Raw genomic sequence first — 17985 nt, forward strand, 5'->3', positions numbered from 1 at the left:
CGGCAATCTTTTCCGCCGCCAACTCGGCGTCAATTTCGGCAAGTGTTTGATCAAGACTTCTATCGATTGGAGGAACATCAGATGTTGCTTGCTCAGGAGTGGTCTCCTTGATAACCTCCTCATCCTCCTCATGAGTCAAATCTAGGACTTGATCATCCTGGGGAGGGGACTTGGTCTCACTAGCATCTTTGGGCTTCCTTACCAAAGCTTCATCATCATCCTTATCCTCATCCTCAGATTCAGACTCAGATTCATCTTCAGCTTGGCTTGGCGAAGGAGGTGGAGAAAATGGAAGAGGAATAGCATCGGCTTGGCGCAGTGGTGAATTGTCAGGAAGATTAAGTTTCTTTGCAAGGGCCATCCAACCAAGGGAGAAACCCCTGTTGCACGCCTGCCTAACTTGTAGTTTGTATTCCTCTGTAACATCGGCCATTCCTTGGGCATAGGCTTTTTCGTCGGCCGCTTTGATTTCAGCATCTTTAGTAGCCAAGGCCTCCTGAAGTTCCTTTTCGGCTTGGGCCTTTTTCTCCTCGGCTTCTCTCTTCTCGGCCTCGGCAACCTTCTTGATGGCCTCAGCAGATTCGGCCTTTTCTTCGACTAGGGTTTGGGCTTTGGTGACAGCCTCAGCCTGGTCTTCCAGTTTGTTCATTTTTTATTGAAGAGTTTTGTTCTCCTTTTTAAGGACAGAAACCTCCCTCTTCATGTCGGCTAACTTTGCCCTGTTTTCAAAAGCTAGCATAGAGAGAGAATGGGCATGTTGAATGGCCTGAAAGAACCCAAGGGAAAAGTTATTACACAAAATTTACAAGTATAGAAAAAGAGACAGAAAAACAAGTTGCCAAATGGGAGAACTTACTTGTACAGAACGTTGGAGCATGAGGGCGTAGTTCTCGTACTCGCTCATCTTGGCATTCCGCTCAAGATCGCCAGGAAGGAGAAAAGCAGTACTGAGTGCCACGCCGACATTGATGTCATCGGCACTGTCACAGGCTAAAACAGGCTTATCTTCTAGGGTGATTTCAGGCACCCAGGGAACTCTTGGTATTTTGGAACCCGAGGTCATCGCAGGCTTCTTTGACTGAGTGGACTCTGATGGCTGTGTTTCAACAGATCTTTTTGTGGGAACGGAAGCGATCTTCCCACTCTCAGCTAGTTTGGATATAGGTAAAGTGTCCTCAGACTCAACCTGAGTCACTTTAGCCTTTGGCTGGGCTTTCTTGGTTCTCTTCGGCTTTGGTGGGGGCATGGTTTGCGTCGGCTGAGCGTCAACATCCGTAGGAAGGTCGGCTAGGAGATCTTGGGCAACAGGCTTCGGGCGACCCATCTCAGCAGTTTTGACAAGTCGTCGCCGACGTTTTCTTTCTGGTATTGGGATTAAGTATGGGGCTGAAGTTGATGGTTGATCGGCTGGATCAGAGGTTGACCCTTGGTAAGCCCGAGATGTTGATGCAGTTTGTAGAGTGGTAGCAGAGGGAGGAGATAAGCTCTTCTTCTTTCTTTTCGGGACGTCAGGCAGTGTAGACTTGTACGTCGGGATAAAATTCAGTACCAGTGAAGCCTTGCGCTTTTGGATTGGCAGACCTAGGAGCTTCTTTAAGTCTTTGCCTGGAAAGTAGGACTGGCGAAAATCCTTTGGTGGCTTGCGAACATCTGCAAAAAGAATAAGACATTAAAAACAGACAAAGTTTTGAAGACTTGAAAAAGAAACAACTAAGTAATTGACACTGGGCTCTTACCCTTGCCCTCTTTAACTGTTCGAGGAAGAGGGTATAGATGGACATCCTCGTCTGGGGCAAACTCCCAATTTCCAGAGGCAATGAAGTAGTCATCTCCAGCTCCCTTGTTGGAGTCTGGGAGGTCGGCTACGATTTTGAATTCGGTGGACCTCGGCTTGAGGTAATAGACGAAACCTTTTTCTTTTAAGTTCAGGGCGCACATGGTATAACAATATTGGATATCGGCAAGGGTGATCCTAACGTTCTCCTGCCTAACTAGGGCTATGATACCATTGATCACTCGATAGGAGTTGATGGTAAGTTGCATGGGGTTCAACCTATAGTAGTGGAGAACTTCGCGAAAAAAGGGGATTAAGTGGAAGCCAGAGTCCACATTCAGTAAAGGCTACAATGGGAAAGGGCATCATATTGTCTTTAGGCATAATGGAATCGCCATCCCCAGCTAGCCTAAGGTGAACGTCGGCTGGAATGGAGAACTCTTCCCTAAAGTATTCGAGTTTGGTTGGGGTATTTACCCTATGTCTCCACATACCCATGATTTCGGTGTAAAGGAATTTGATTACCGAAAGAAGATGTTCTTAAAGGATTATTGGAACCTCGGCAAAAACCTAGGTAAGTATTGGTACGACTTGTTTCAGTTTTCCCTAAAAATTAAAGGTTCTACAAACAAATCCCAAGCCTAAAAACTATGAAGATGAAGATCAAATGCACGAATCTGGAAAAGATACAAAAAAACAGAAAACAAAGACGAAGTTTCAGAATTTAGAACAAAAAGGGGCTATCAGAAACATGGAGAATGCAAAGGGTTGAAGGCCAAGAACAGTGGCAAAAAAGTGATGAAACAGTGCAAGTGTTCAAGACATGAGCAAAATCGTGGAATAGACGCATCCAGATGAATAATCCAGTAAATTAAATGTTTGAGCACAACAGTAATAGCAAGAAAATTCCAGAAAAAATCAAGAACTGAGGTAAAAAGGAACAGCTGCTTACCAGACGAAATAAGGCCGAAATAGAATTCGCCGAAGATAGACGACGGTTACTGAAGTACCAGAGTGGTAAAAGCTTCACCAGAAAGACGAACGAAGACGGTTGCAGAACTTGGAGCCTTAGCAATGACAGATTCAAGAAGCAAGAGCTTTAGAGAGAGAAAAGCAAGTAAATCGAATACAAAGGTAAGGAAAGAAAGAGGGAAAAAATAAAGTTTTGTTAAAAACTTGAAACGGCGGCAAAACAGGGCATTTAATGCGCCTAGAACATCGCATACGTCAGATGGCGCAGACAGACGGAAGACGGCTTACAGGCGCGTCGCAGACACGGGCCAATGAAGATATAACACGTAAGTGGAACGGTTGAGAAGTGATGTATGACAGCTCATACGCGTAGGAGAGTTCATTTGAATTCTTGTTCTTGAAAGAAGACGTGTCGGCCTGAGATGAACAACCTCGGCTGAAAAGTTCTTGTGCCGAAGTACTGGAAAGAGGAATAATATAGGTTCCATCACCTCAGAATGCCGAGGTAATAGAACCTAAGGGGCAGTTGTAGGGATGTATTTTCTGAATACCAACACGAGGCAAGGTGACGCCGACGTGGCAACTGAAATGCCACGTGTCCTGGTTGTGACGCCGAGGTTATCTCCGAAGATATCGAAATCCGAGATAAGCGGATAATGGATAAAGGGCAAGAGTCCTAGAGTAAAGAGAAGACTTTGCTAAGATAAGGATAAAGCTCTTAGGGAGTTTATCCTTATCTCTTGAGGAATCCAAAGTAAGCACTGAATTGGAGTCCATAGAAGTCAGGCTTCTAGTGGGACTTGGATTGAGTAAACTATAAAATAAAGGCACCCCCATAGATCTAAGATACGCAATTTTATACTTTAAGTAGTGAGTTTAGCACTTGTTATCTTTGAGAGATATACTGACTTGATCGTCGGAGTACCCCGGGTGGAAGAGCCACTGCCGGAGCCTTTTCTTTCTGATACAGGTTTGCTGAAGCCATCTATTCTGCCGGTGCTCTCTAGCTGATTACTAGGCGGGCAGTGTGGTCAGAAAATTACCCACACAATATATATATATAAGTCAATTATAGAAACCTCCAGTTACTTTAATAACCTTGTAAACGAGAAAAAAAAAAAAATTTGCACTACTGGAGCACAAAAAGAAATAAAATGGAAAAGTGAGATGTGAAAATGGCACGGTTAGATAGAAACTTGGCAAAGTCAGATAATCATGTTCTGAATTGGTTAAATAGAATCATATTATAATCTATTTTTTAATTATATCATATTTTTAATGTATTCTTAATTCATTATTCTTTCCGGTATATGGAATACCTCTTTGAAGATTAACAATTGATTGAATAGATCAATAGATAAGAAATCTAAGAACTTACCTTTCCAGTTATCTTGTTGTACATGGCAATAACATCCTGTACTGTGGTCTCAAAGTGTGTCGTTGCGTCATAACTCTGCAAGTAATTCTGAACTCAGTATTTCATCATAACAATAAAGTCTCATAAAATGGACAAAAGAACCAACGAAGCCAGCCAGCCAGCCGATTTCAGGGCCGGCCCTGGGCTAAGGCGAGTAAGGCCTGTGCCTAGGGCTCCCAAAATTTGGCCCAAAATAGGGTCCCAAATTTTGAAAATCCATTATACTATCAAGTTTTAAATAAAATCCAATTATTGTTAGAAGCCTTCAAAAATAAAACAATCTACTAAAATAGAAGCCCTCCAAAATAAAACAGCCCACTATAAAATGCCCAAATAAAAACATATTGCAGGCCTATATTAAAAACAAATAAAAAAATTAGTCCAGTTGAAAAAACAAACAAAGGGCCCAAATTTACTCAAGCAAACTTGAGTGGCCACTAGTAAATATTTTTTTTTTTTTGGGCGTATGTACAAGGGGCCCAAATTTATAAGCTCACCTAGGCCCCTGAATTTTCAGGGCCGGCCCTGGCCGATTTTCATTAGAGTTATTGTAGATGCACCCATTATGAGGATTTTATGAAAATAACAGCAACAACAAAAATTAGGGTTTTTAAAATCACAACCAAAAATAGATTTCTAAAGGTCATACCAGCACACAAGGCTCCCATTTTACTGTAGGCAAGCAGCCTTACCCCTAAAAGTAGAATTTTAAGATGGCAATCAAATTTACATCTTTCAAAATTGTGAATATCAAGCTGAAATTCCCTGAATATGAGAGGGTAAACAAGCTTGTAGGCAAACATTTATCGCAAAGTCAATATGAGCTCACTAAAATCAAGATGTCACTACATTCATTACATATGTAGCAGGTCCCAATACAAAAAATAGCAGTCATTAGCAAATATTTTGATACCAGATGCACGTATTGTTATGTTATAGCATGTACCTCAACATCATTTAGATTTCAGACTTTCAAGCTAGTGAAGAATAGCACAAATAGCAAAACACATCAACCAGTCTTCAGTAACTATTGCAAGTGTACATTTAAGTCTACTTACCATAGATGTAAAGCAATTGTCAACATCATGGTTGTTTGTAGGTACAAATCTGTCATAAGTTTCAAAGAATATCTCGTCTACAGGTCCAAGTAGGTCTATGCCAGGCTTCAATTCCACCTCAGGGTTGTCAGTCTCTGCTTCTGTGGTAACAAAAGCAATGTATTTCCCTTTTGAAGCCACGTTGTGGGTATAGGAGCAAGAGAACAGATACCTGTAGCAGTGAACAAGTAAATAAAAATAGCAGGTAGCCAGAATCAGAAGTTTCTAACTCAAATTTATTATTATTATTTTTTTTTTTTTGTGGATGCACTGATGACTACAGAATCAACTAATCGCCCATGTTTTAAGTTTGATTTTACGGGTACAATAACTTTCAATTTAGCTCAAATTTTATTGCCAAATGCATGATTTTGCTTGTATACGATAAGACAAACGGGGCTGAGAGTAATAAGCATCTCTGTGTAAGCTGTCAGATGGCACCATTTTCTCAACATTTCTAGTGAACTCTCTCCTTCAGAGTAGTTACTCGCTCCAATTTGACGACTCTATGGAGACATCTTGGTGAGGGAACCACCTTTTCCTTGTGGCTCTTTGTCGTAAAAAGAAATAACCGCAAATTACAAATATGTTGCATGATGCTTATGACTAATATTGCTTGGGAAAAAAAAAATATTAAAGAAAATGCCCTTGCATCTTCTATCCTGACAAATAATGATGTAGACAAAAAATAATTAATTTGATGCTTATGACCTATGAAGCATGGATACTTCAACAAACATGTCATATCTGTACCGGGTACTGGTATTTCGTATGGTACTTCTACATATATGCTACATACACGAAACACGTACCCAAATTTTTTCTTCTTAATTTTTGACATACCCGAAAGTACCTAGTATATACCTTTACTTTTGGCATTAAATGTGAATCGTAGGTTGGATCTTAACAAATTAAACCATTTAACTAATTTTTGCATTACTCCAAATTAAAATAAATATTTTTTTTTAGAAATGTACCCAACCGTACCCATACTCTACTTCTTTAAAATTTTACCGTATCGACGTACCTGTACCAGTACTCGTACCTGTGATTCATGACTTATAACTAATATTGCTCGATGCTTATATCTGCTACACAAACAATGATGTAGAAAACAGAGTCTTCAAAGCATTTCTTACTCATACACATTGACATACAGGAAAATAGTGGACAGAATCCATAGGTATGCATGTGGATGGAGCCTCCAAACATTTGTTTCATGTAGCTTAAAGGAAATTACAGAAGCAACAACCAAGTAAATTTAGCATACATACCTGATTTACGGCCAAGTTGCTTCTGTGGCAGAATGACCTGGACTGAGTGAGAGTCCTTGGTGTCTGGGTTTGGATGGCTCATTATGCATACAGCACGAGCAACTTTACCAACCTTCTGAACCTGTTCAATGTTTACATCTCAAAAGGACTGGCAACTCTAACCACAATGTGCAGTAGAATGAAGACACCAATGGCATTGCTCTATTGTTCCTAATTATTTCATTTTGGCAGACTTAGTAAACTCATCAATCCGTACTAATGACTGTTGGAAACTCTTCTATTTTAAAATTTTCAGTGTTACCTTATCTGGTAAATATGATGGATCACAAACAACTTTCTTGCATTTAGCAGTTTCTCCTTCAGAGGTCACTCCAACAGCTTTTCCATCGGCATCAAACTCAACCTGTAATCCAAGGCAGACATGGTCAATGGAAAGTTCGAAGGCAAGCAGTAGAAGCATGCCAGTCACTGAATCATCTGTTATTTTAGCAGTAGAAGTTACATGAGGCACTTCAAAAAATATACAGAGATGTACTAGTTGAACAACGAGCCAATCCCATCAAAAATATATATATATTGAGCCAGTGATCTGTTAACCTTAAAAAAGGCACTAGTAGAAGATATAAAGAACTGCATTAGTTCAACATTTTTTTAGGACTTTAAGAATTTTAGAGAACAAGGGAAACCAATCATAAATAAAGATATCAACATGATTCTGGAGTGACCACTGTAAATATTAGAGAATTTACAGTTTGAATCTCAAATTCATGGAGGGATGCCCTAAAAATGAGTCAAATAATCAAGCATAGAGGTAGGATGCAGAATGTATTAAACAAATGTACAAACAGCCAAGGTTCCTGACAAGAGGTGAGCACATTCATCCATCATGCAGAGGCTTCCTGGGGAAAATATGGGTAGATAAAAAGATGGCTTCATAACAACCACTTGGAAACTGCTAGTGCTATAGGCCTCACAGGATTCTGAAAGCAAATGTCATCACCAATAATGATAAATGAGCCTAGGTTATGACAGAGAAATACCATATTGAGCCTGAAATATGCATCAATAAAATTTTAGATACTGTTGACAGCAGAACTCAGTCATTATGGGGTTTCAAGGCAAGAGGAGGCTTGTGCATCTTATAAAATAATTAGTCTTTCTGGATACTGAAATACAAAATTACCTTGCATTCTGGCTTGTTGAGCATGTAAGTACCACCATAAACTGCACTTAAACGAGCAAATGCCTGCCAATAACAGCATGGGCTGTGTGAAAGCAACTCAACATAGGTCCCTACATGAACAAAAAGGTATATAGCAAGACAGACCTGAGGCAGTTCTCCCAAGCCATACAGCGGATAGATATAAGGAGATCCACCTTGAAAGCGTGCCAGAGACTCTGAATAGAGCTTTTGGATTGAATGCCATAACAGTTAGCAAATAATTTAAGTTTCATTGACAAGCGACTTCACACAAGGAAAGAACATAGTCTTGTGCAAGAGATAATGGAGAACTACCTAGTTATGAATTTTCGTTCTTTTACAGTACTTATGGTTATGGTTGGATGAACATATTGCACCCCATGTCATTTTTTTCTTTCTTTTCTTTTTTTTTAAAAAATAATCAAGGAAGAGAGTTGAGAAAAAATTATTTCACCTTCACTCTCTTCACAAAATCCATAGCAGGCTGGTCCAAATAGCTATCATCAATATGTAGTGCCAAGGCATGACCAATGAAGTCGATGGTATCATCTTCAAGCCCATATTTTCTGCAGCAACAAAAACGTGAATAAGTTAATTCATACTGTTGAATAAGAGGCAATCAAATGCAAAATTCATATGATGGTCATGAACTTATTGTTATTGCTTTTTCATTCATCATATGCAGATAAGCAATCATAGTGTATGTTACAAAAAAATAAAAGAATAAGAAGAAAGAAAATAGGCATTATTAAGACACCCATAGTCAATTGTGTTGAAAATTACAATAATCAATGACAAAGTTCTCCATCAACCAGCTTTCAATTGTCAAATAGCAGTCAAAACATCTAAACAAAACCTGACTCTTTGAAGCATGCATTTCCATCAAAGTTGTGTCCTGAAAACACCAGTACTTCCCCAATTACAACTGAAAAACCAATAGCTACTTAATGTTGCAACTAAATAAGGCCCACCGTCTAATATTCCTCATTTGGTATAGTGTGTAAAAAAACAAATCAACTAGGTTTTGCTCATTTCAACAATTTGGGTCAAATTATTTAGCAAAAGGAAATATTTTTGAAGAAGATCTATGAAAAAGAGAAAAATAAGACAAGAAAAAGAAACTGCACATTAAATGGTTATAACTCATCAGCCCCACAATTGTTCACCAAATGTGACCAATTAGATGATCACCCTAATCCTTTTGAGATTGACGAGTGAAACATGTCTTTTAGTCTTAATTAATAGAGAAGGTGCTATTGAAGAGAAGTAAACATGCAACTCTTGAATCAATATTTATAGCTTCTGCAAGTCTTCTCTTGTAAGATTGAGTCAACTGTAATGTAACACAGTAATAGGTAATGAAATAAAAAACAAGGTTGTGATATATACGAGATAAGATCTCTAGCTGTAACTTTGTTCAAATCCAGCCCTTCGTGAGATTTGGGATCATTCTCCTCATAGTCTTGTACATAAATAAAGAACTTTCGAGCACGGCGCTTTTCAAATAGTCCCATCAGTGTGGATTTCAGTGCCTCAACGTCAGTTGCTGGAACTTTGTAAATCTGAAACAATATATATATATATATATATTAGAGGGAATAAGTTCAGTCAGAAAAGTAATAATTTCATTTTAAAATGTTGAAAGAAAGAATAAGAACAAACAGTGAGTGATCAGTTTTGCAGAGGAGATGCGGAAAATATAGCGTACCTTCCCTTTCTTGTACACAAAACTACCATCTACAGCTTTGAAGTTTAGGTACTTAGTCACATTAGTGTGGATGAGGACACGTACCAAACCTCCATTTGCCATCATGAACTAACAAAGAACATAGAATGTCTTTCACCATAGCACATACCCAGCATAAAAGAGGGTGTATATAATAAGAAAAATACAAACCATACACAAAAAATTCCAGGTTAAAAGGTGAAGAACGTAAAAACAATGCCAGCATTTCAAGGTAAAATATTAAATGATGCTAGTTTGCTTTAGTGGGTGACCTCATAACCAATAAACCATAGACTTAAGAACAAGTTCCCAATTCATTAATTCCAGAAGAAGCAATGTACCAATTTATATGATCCAGTGAAGCATTGCTTGGTTCAAAATCTGTAGTGTAACTAACTAAAGCATGACACAAGTTGAAGCAAATTATCACGCACCATCAAATTGACCACAAGTTCCCTTACAAACAAGTGTACAAGCAACTTGATCTGAAGTTAAACTAATTAACAAATCCAAGGTACACCGCATGAAGGTCACATACTAAATATAAGGGTAATATTCAAATAATTAAGTGGGTGTTTGGGAAGTGGCTATTTTAGAGGCTTTTTGATTATTTTAGTAGGCTATTTTAGTTTTTATGTTTGGGAAGTTGGGTTAAATTTTTGGGTTGGTTCTTGTTTTGAAAAATGTGTTTGAAAAGATATTTGAGGTTGAAATGACAAATTTGCCCCTAATTTTATTTTTCCCAAAATTGATCTACGGGGCCAAAATGGTAATCTAACTGCCTGTGGGATGACAGTAGTAGCCTGAGCCTACACTGTGTTAGTCACAGTGTAGGCTGTCCATGCATGACAGCCGCTGCCTTTTCTTTATTTATTTTTTTATTTTTTATTTTTTATTTTTTTAAATCAATGGGTTAGTGTGGCTAAAAGGCTTTTTTTTTTTCTTTTTTTTTTTCATATTTGAGGCTAAAATAGCCTGTAGCCACGGTTCCCAAACACTGCCTAAGTGAGAAAGTAACGAAAGTTTGTCAATTTAAAATGGGAAATGCTAAAAACAGCCCTTAGGATTGTCGTTAGTGTTGAAAAAGTGTGTAAAAAAATATTTTGGAATATGTGAAAAGCGTATTGGGATTATAAATATTTTGGCATTTTTGTGGTCCTTATTGACAGCCCTTTGGGTTGTCATTGGCTGGACCCATAAAAACAAGTAATAAAAGTGTCAAAAAAAGAGAGAGGTAAGCTCATTTAACCTCGATAGCAACTCAAGTCCTGTTGAACTTGAAGATTGAACATTAAAAAATGTAGATTTATGATTTTAATAGCTAGAGGAAAAAAAAAGTTAAAAATCGCTTTATATATAAAATTTATAAAAAAATAGAAACGTAAAGGTGTTGTAACAGCAATGTAATGGCTGTTACGGCCTTTATTTAACGGTGGCAGCCATTACGGTTGTAAATTTTTGTCACATCACTATAGCGGTGGCGGTAACCACCGAATACGTAATAGTTGTGGCCGCTTTTTAAAACCATGTGATATGGCCTGAAATAATGTAGAAGAAGACCAGCAAAGGAAAATCACAGAAAAATAAAAATGTGAATACTTGCAACTGATTTAGGGCATAACGTTGATATACAAAGAGGCATATATCCATGTTGTAAGTGGAAGCCTTGTGAACTAGGCATGGCCTTTACGATTTTTTATTGATATACAAGGAGGCATAACAGTGCCTCCACAAGATATAAGGAACTTAAACAACAATGCACGCATGCACTGTTTAAAAGCACTCCGCAGCCAAAAAACCAAAAAAACAAGAGCTATCATTGGATCTACGTGACAAATTTGAGTCTACATACCTTGGGTATCATATCAACATTGTAGTCCCTGCTTGAACCTAAACTTTCTGGAGGTATCTCACCCCCCCTGAAATGCTTCCAAAGCTAATGGAAAGATGAGGGTAACATGGCAACGGAAAAATTAAATAAAAATGAAAATGGGAATTATAGAAGCTCAAATTGGAGCACAAATATACATATACATAACACACATTATTCAATAGGTTAAGTTGGAGCACTTCCGTATAACTATAGAAAAAGTTACCTGAGTAAGATGAAGGGATGTTGATTCTCCTCCATAATAGTCATTTCTGTCCATATGCAATACCTGTTCGAGATGATTACCAGTGAAAATCTAGACAACACAATTTTCAATTAGCTTAAGAAACGATAAAGTGTGAAAAGTGACCTTGACAACCTATAAGATATATTAAAATGAGTTAATTCACTGATTTAGTGGCCGATCCAATATGAAAAATAAACTATTTTTGCTCTCTTACTGTGCTTAAATTAAGGACAACTATACTATATCTAAGCTGCCTAGCGCATTCAATCATTCAACTGACAAGAAATCCATATGGGGTTGGTCTGTACTTAAGAGAACATTGAGGACACGAATGGACATGTTCCATCAATGTGCTCAGGGTTGAAATTAAACACATCTCACAGCACAAGAAACTAAGAATAATTTTACATTGAGTTTGGAAAAATAGGTAGTATGCTTCAAGAATCTTTGAGAAACTTGAAACCCACACGGTGTTCCCATTTTTAGGAAAGAAAAATTTAATCAACCAACTAGTACTAATGGAATACAAGAGCTGTCCAGTAGCCTAATAATAGGACCAAAATGAGAATACGCATATTTTCTCTACCAAAACTTCATGCCATAAAAAAAATTTAGAAATTAGAAACTTAGACATAAGGCATGAAGAAGGGAGTTGAGCTCCTGTGTGTATTAGCAGCCTTCTCTCTGCTAAATTCTTTCTTAAAAGAGGGAAATGGAAAGAATCCACCATGTTCTATGTTTTCAATGATCTGTGGATAGAGAAAACACAAAGAATCATCTTAAGAAATGAATTTTTATACCTTGCTGTTCACTTAATTACATATAAATCTCATAAGCTTGAACAAAGCCTTTTTTTTTTTTTATGGGGGGCAGCCAACCCCAATCAATTGGAGATGAGTTGCTACTTTTCCATCAAAGTCAAGCAATGACAGAGTCAGTACCTAAAAGTAATATCCGTTATGACCCAGTCCAACAGTAGGCCTCCCGGTTGTTTTGGGCAACAAGCCTAAAAAGCGCCTCTAAAGTAGAAGTGTCATCCATCGTCTTATAAGTCCATTATGAATGTCATCAGCATTCAATGTGGAATGTCATATTCCCAATAAACTAAGATTCGACGTGGAATGTCATATTCGTAATAAACTAATATGGTGTTTGGTGCGCTAGAATGATTTTGAGCAACAATGGTGACTTCATTTTAAAATGCACATTTCTTCTTCTTTTTTTTTTTTTCTTAATAAACCAATCCTAAGAATAAATATTCTAACAGAATGACAATTCAAATCCCGCCTTCGTTCCACTGAACCTAACACTGCCTTAAGAGATCTATAATAAGTCAAATTTGACAATTTCAAGCTCAAGATCAGGATCAACAATTTCAACGATAATCTAGGAGAACTTGAACTGCAAATGATCCAAGAACACTGCAGATTGAGCACACTCAAATCTCTCTCAGTTTAATAAAATCAATTTAAAAACATATATATATATATATAGAGAGAGAGAGAGAGAGAGAGAGGGAGAGAGAGGGTTTACTTTGAGTCCATCGACAGAGAGAAGACCGCTGAGAATACATTCCTTGAGACCGGTGCCCAGGACTATCGCATCGTACTCTTCATCCATTTCGACGTAGAGAGAGAAAGACTGTTTTCGAGATACAGAGAGAGAGAGACAAAGAGAAGGGGGGCGGGGGGAGAACAGGGCTAAAGCGGGAACGAGCGTAACGAGAATGGCGTCAACCAAATTGAATGAGTTTTTCTTCAACGTGAGAGAGTTGCTTTATACGCTCTTTTCGTGCCCATGCGCGAATCGGGTCGGACTTTCTCCAAAAAAGGAAAAAATTTATATGCACGTGGGGCTGAACCCGGACTGGATCCATATTGGGCCCCGCCTAAAAAAAATATTCCAGAATTTGACCCGGTTAAACCATCTTCAATCCAACACCAAGTTCTGTTTGGTTGTATTCTCAAAATACAATTTTACCTGTCCATTCGTGCTTTACGTTGAATACAATTTTCAAATCATAATTCCATCATACCATTCAAAATACATCTCCATTTTTTGTTTAACAACTTTTTTCTTTATTTCTTCACTATAAAAAGCTTCCAATGGTACATTTCCATCTCGTGTCTTCCGTTTTTTTCATTTCTGAAAAGCTTTTCGTCTTTTTCATTTCTGAAAAACTTCACGTGCAAAAAGAAATTTAAAGTTGAACATCACTAGTCGTCTTCCTCTGTTTGAAAGATCATGGTTGATGATTTGTCACGGGTGGTGTTCGTCTCTGTGAACTGAGACCATTTTTTAAACCATGTCTGTGAACCCCCTTTCCACCCATACCAGCTCCCACAAATCAAGCGAGTTGCAGTTTGTGCGTTGTGGAAGATTCACTCTCCGAGCAACCGAACAATGACGAGACTGAGGTCAAATAAATCACAAATTTCTCTCAAAATTGTTTTTACAGCTCACTGATTTTCTGAAACATCCCTAAATTTATTTCAAATTTATTTGTCTCAGGTCAAATTTGTCAAACCTATTCGCGAATCAGACAACTACCAAAGAAGCGCACATGCACCCACTGTACCCACTCTATCACTAGTGACAACTATTCCACTCCTACTAATCTAGTACGTATATCCTTCAATCCATCTGCTATGTAATAGGTGGTGAGAAGTCGAAATGGGTTCTGATCTGTTCTGATCTGTCCAAGCTGAGCCGGTCAACCGCCAAGACAACTGGCCGGTCGTCCCCCAGGTCATCCGCCCTGTTAACCACTATTTTTTCCCCCACGTCTGGCTCGACCTGCATTCACCCCCTTCCGTGCTTCTTTTCTTCTGTTCTCCTTCTTCTGGTTATTGTTTACTGCGTACACTTGTTTCACAAACTTTTTGCAGGCAATATTATCTGATTTTTATTGTTGTATCTGTGTTTGGCCAACACTGTTTAAGAACTTCAATTAATCTTCTTTTCACAACACTATTTAACAACTTCAATTGATTAATTTTTATCCATACTAAAACATAATTGTAGTTGATTTTTGCATTGTTATTTTTTTATATCCACTTTAGATTAGTTTAGATATAAATTGTGTGTTGTTAGATGGATGGGAACAATTCAGATGACAATAAGGATACAAGAATGTGGAGTTTCAGAATTGAAATGAAGTTAATAAACATGTTGAGAGAAGAGGTACAAAAAAATCAAACAACAGGCTGTAGTATTGTGTGGACAGTTAGACATTGGAATCATTTTGCAACTCAGTTGCAAAATCTGTATGGATTTTGATACACACCAAAACAAGTGCGACAAAAATATCAACGATTGAAAGCTGATTACCAAACTTTCAAGCGACTGCAGGCACAGACCGGTCAGGGATGGGATCCCATTGTAGGAACTATTGTTGCACCTGATGAATTTTGAAATAAGGTTTTGTAGACGTGATTAAGGCCGAAATGTACATCATTGAGGCCGTTAATTAGAATCTCTTAACTTCACTTGCTGGTCAAACTGTATATTTTATGTGTGTTGAGTGTCAATCATGTTGTACATCGTCGGAGCATAAAATGAGCAAAAAGACAGAATTTGGGCAGAGTTGACTTTCCCGCGCGTGCGTTGACTTTTCACGCATATGCGTTGACTTTCTCGCACGTGCGTTGACTTTTTCTGGAAAAGTCAAACCGACATTTTAAACCTGTTTGGACGAGATTGGAAGTATAAAAAGGCAAGTAAAAGGCTGGATTAGGGGTCTGAAATTGTTTTGACCTAAAGGGAGAGGCTAGGGTTTGAAAAGGAAGAAGAAACAAGAAGCTTCAAAGATGTCTCCCATGGTGGTTCCTTCTCCATCTACTTCCTCCCACTCCTCCATGAGTGGCTAGTCTCATTTTCTAGGGTTTTGGAGAAACCCTAGCCATGTAATAGGTTTTTCTTATTTGATTTTATATTATGTAAAGGTTTGAACCATTGTATAGTGTTTTAGAGATTCTTTATATATAATTTTCATTATCTTTTCAAATATTTGACCTTCTGTGATTGTTGAATATTATCCATACATGAGTTTTCTATTCCTTCACATTAAAGGTATGGGACGAACCATGCTACAGGGAACGAGTCGTATCACTACCCTAGTTTAGAGTGAACGATTCGTATTACTTGAGATGGTTCGTGCTCGTACATTGAATGTGATAATCTTCTTGTTAAATGTTTTGAGCTTGTAGTTGCGAAGCATTAATCCGTTCAAACCGTAGCATAATCAATTTCAATTGGAAACCCTAATTATGTGGTTAGTGGTGAATTCTCTACCCTAGGATTTTTCCCCAATTCAGTAAACCCAATTTCAATTATTCTTGATAATTTAATTCATTAGTTTAATTTATTCGTGATTAAATTGGGTTATAAACAACCAATCTTTTTATCAAAATTAATTTAGGAATTTGACAATTAAATTAGTTTAATTTCACAATAGTCCCTGTGGATCGATACCTGGACTTGCCATTATTCTAATTGAATTTGGTATAGTTTAGTATTTAATTTTGGTGTGTTCAACGACCCATCAAATTTTTGTGCCGTTGCCGGAGACTTTTGGCGAAATTAGTTAATTTAAAGTTACATTCGTATTTTAATTTTTAATTTAGGATTTTATGCTTTTGGTGTTGCTAAGTGTGCAGAGCGTTTGAAATTGGAGCTATCACTGAAGTGCAAACGGAGCGCAGCCAAGCTTTAAAAATAAAAAATAAAAAACCCGCAGCGTTAAAGTGAGTAAACAGAAGCAAACACTCACAAGCAAAGCACCAAAGTGCTAAAACGGAAGTCAAAGCTCAAATAGAGATTGGAGATAACGTCTAAACGTCAAGCATCCGTAAGACGAGTAAAGCGTTTTCGTTAAACCGCTGTGAGTATTTCTTCCTTTGGTATTTTGCTTTCATACTTAGTGCACAGAGTCGGAACTTGTTGTGTGTGTTTGGGTAGTGTATGCACGGGCGTCATTCTTGTCGCCCTGAATTGTAGAGTTTGGACCTTGAACTAGAAAGGACCCTTAGGAGACTTAGGACCTCTGCCCGTATTCCTAGGCTTGAATATTCATACATTGAGCCATTAGAGATAACAGATCCTAATGTCCCGGATGTGCCCAACCGGACACTCGAGGATTATTTTACACCTACTGCATATACATCACCATCATGCATCCAATTGCCCAACACCACTGCTGCTCATTATGAGATTAAGTCCAGCACCATACAAATGCTCCCATCATTCCATGGACTAACTCATGATGACCCTTATAAGCATTTGAATGAATTTCTGGAAATTTGCTCGACAGTAAGGATCCAGAATTTCACAAATGAGGCCTTAATGTTGCGATTGTTTCCATTCTCGTTAAAGGATAAAGCCAAACACTGGCTAAATTCTTTACCTGCTAATTCAATCACAACTTGGGACCAATTACAGCAACGGTTCTTGGAGAAGTATTTTCCCATAGGTAAAACCAACCAACTTAGGCGAGCCATCACAAACTTTGCTCAAATGGATGGCGAGCAATTCCATGAGACTTGGGAACGACTTCGAGACCTTCTCCAACAGTGTCCCCACCACCAAGTGCCTAATTGGCAACTTGTTCAAACATTTTATTATGGCTTAACTGAGCCACACCGCCAAATGGTGGATTCGTCCTGTGGTGAGACATTTATGTCTAAAAATGATGCCGAGGCATGGCAATTGTTTGAGAACCTAAGTGATAATTCCTTTCACCATGCCTCCGCAGCCCGGCAAGTCCGGCAACCCATAGTTGGAGCCCCGAAAAGAGGGGGCATTTATGAGGTCGGGCAAAACCTAGAGTTAGCCCAACAAGTAGAGGCATTGTCCCGCAAGATGGACCAATTATTAGCTACGGGACATGCTCCTACCCAACATGATCAGCCTCAATTTCACAAGGCATGTGTTATTTGTACGAGCCCTGCTCATGACTTAAGTGAGTGCCCTTCGGCATCACAATTTCCGGAGTTAGTCCAAGAGCATGTGAATGCGGCTCAAGGATTCTCCAACCCGGGTAATAACCCATACTCCAACACATATAATCCGGGATGGAGAAATCACCCTAATTTCTCATGGAGGCCCCCTTCACAAGGCACTTCTTACAATCCTCCACCACCAAGGCAGAATTTCAATAATTTTGCCAACCAATCATCTTACCGACCACCGCAATCGTATAGACCCCCACAACCATACCGTCAACCATAACCCCCGCCTGTTCCTCAAGGCAACTCTGCCTTTGAGACTCAGGTGTTGGAAGTTCTTTCAGAACTTAAGGGCTTAGCACCAATAGTTCACTCCCACACTCACTCTATTGCCAAGATAGAGACCCAATTGGGTCAAATGGCTAACAACATGAATCGAAGAGAAGAGGGAAAATTACCAAG

The 17985-nt window shown here is 38.5% G+C and overlaps 1 protein-coding gene across 3 annotated transcripts; it reads right to left on the reverse strand.

Annotated features, from left to right (window-relative positions):
* Positions 1-4080: 4080 nt before the first annotated feature.
* LOC114278230 (guanosine nucleotide diphosphate dissociation inhibitor At5g09550) lies at positions 4081-13319 on the reverse strand. 3 transcript variants are annotated; one of them, XR_014350871.1, is made up of 12 exons: positions 13112-13319; positions 11558-11620; positions 11314-11397; positions 9444-9551; positions 9125-9297; positions 8190-8301; positions 7862-7942; positions 7718-7780; positions 6836-6937; positions 6535-6655; positions 5222-5432; positions 4081-4199 (listed from the first exon to the last, which is right to left on the reverse strand). XR_014350871.1 is itself a non-coding variant. In XM_028220242.2 (12 exons), the coding sequence occupies exons 1-12, from the start codon at positions 13196-13198 to the stop codon at positions 4113-4115; spliced, it is 1296 nt and encodes a 431-aa protein (XP_028076043.2). In that variant the 5' UTR covers positions 13199-13319; the 3' UTR covers positions 4081-4112. The 3 variants fall into 3 exon arrangements, 2 of the variants coding, with proteins under 2 accessions (XP_028076043.2, XP_082762255.1); XM_028220242.2 differs by having other exon boundaries at positions 6531-6655; XM_082906129.1 differs by lacking the exon at positions 4081-4199 and having other exon boundaries at positions 4966-5432.
* Between the last annotated feature and the right edge of the window lie 4666 nt (positions 13320-17985).

The sequence above is a fragment of the Camellia sinensis genome, chromosome 2, assembly GCF_055761805.1.
Source record: "Camellia sinensis isolate YWXY chromosome 2, ASM5576180v1, whole genome shotgun sequence".
NCBI lineage: Eukaryota > Viridiplantae > Streptophyta > Magnoliopsida > Ericales > Theaceae > Camellia > Camellia sinensis.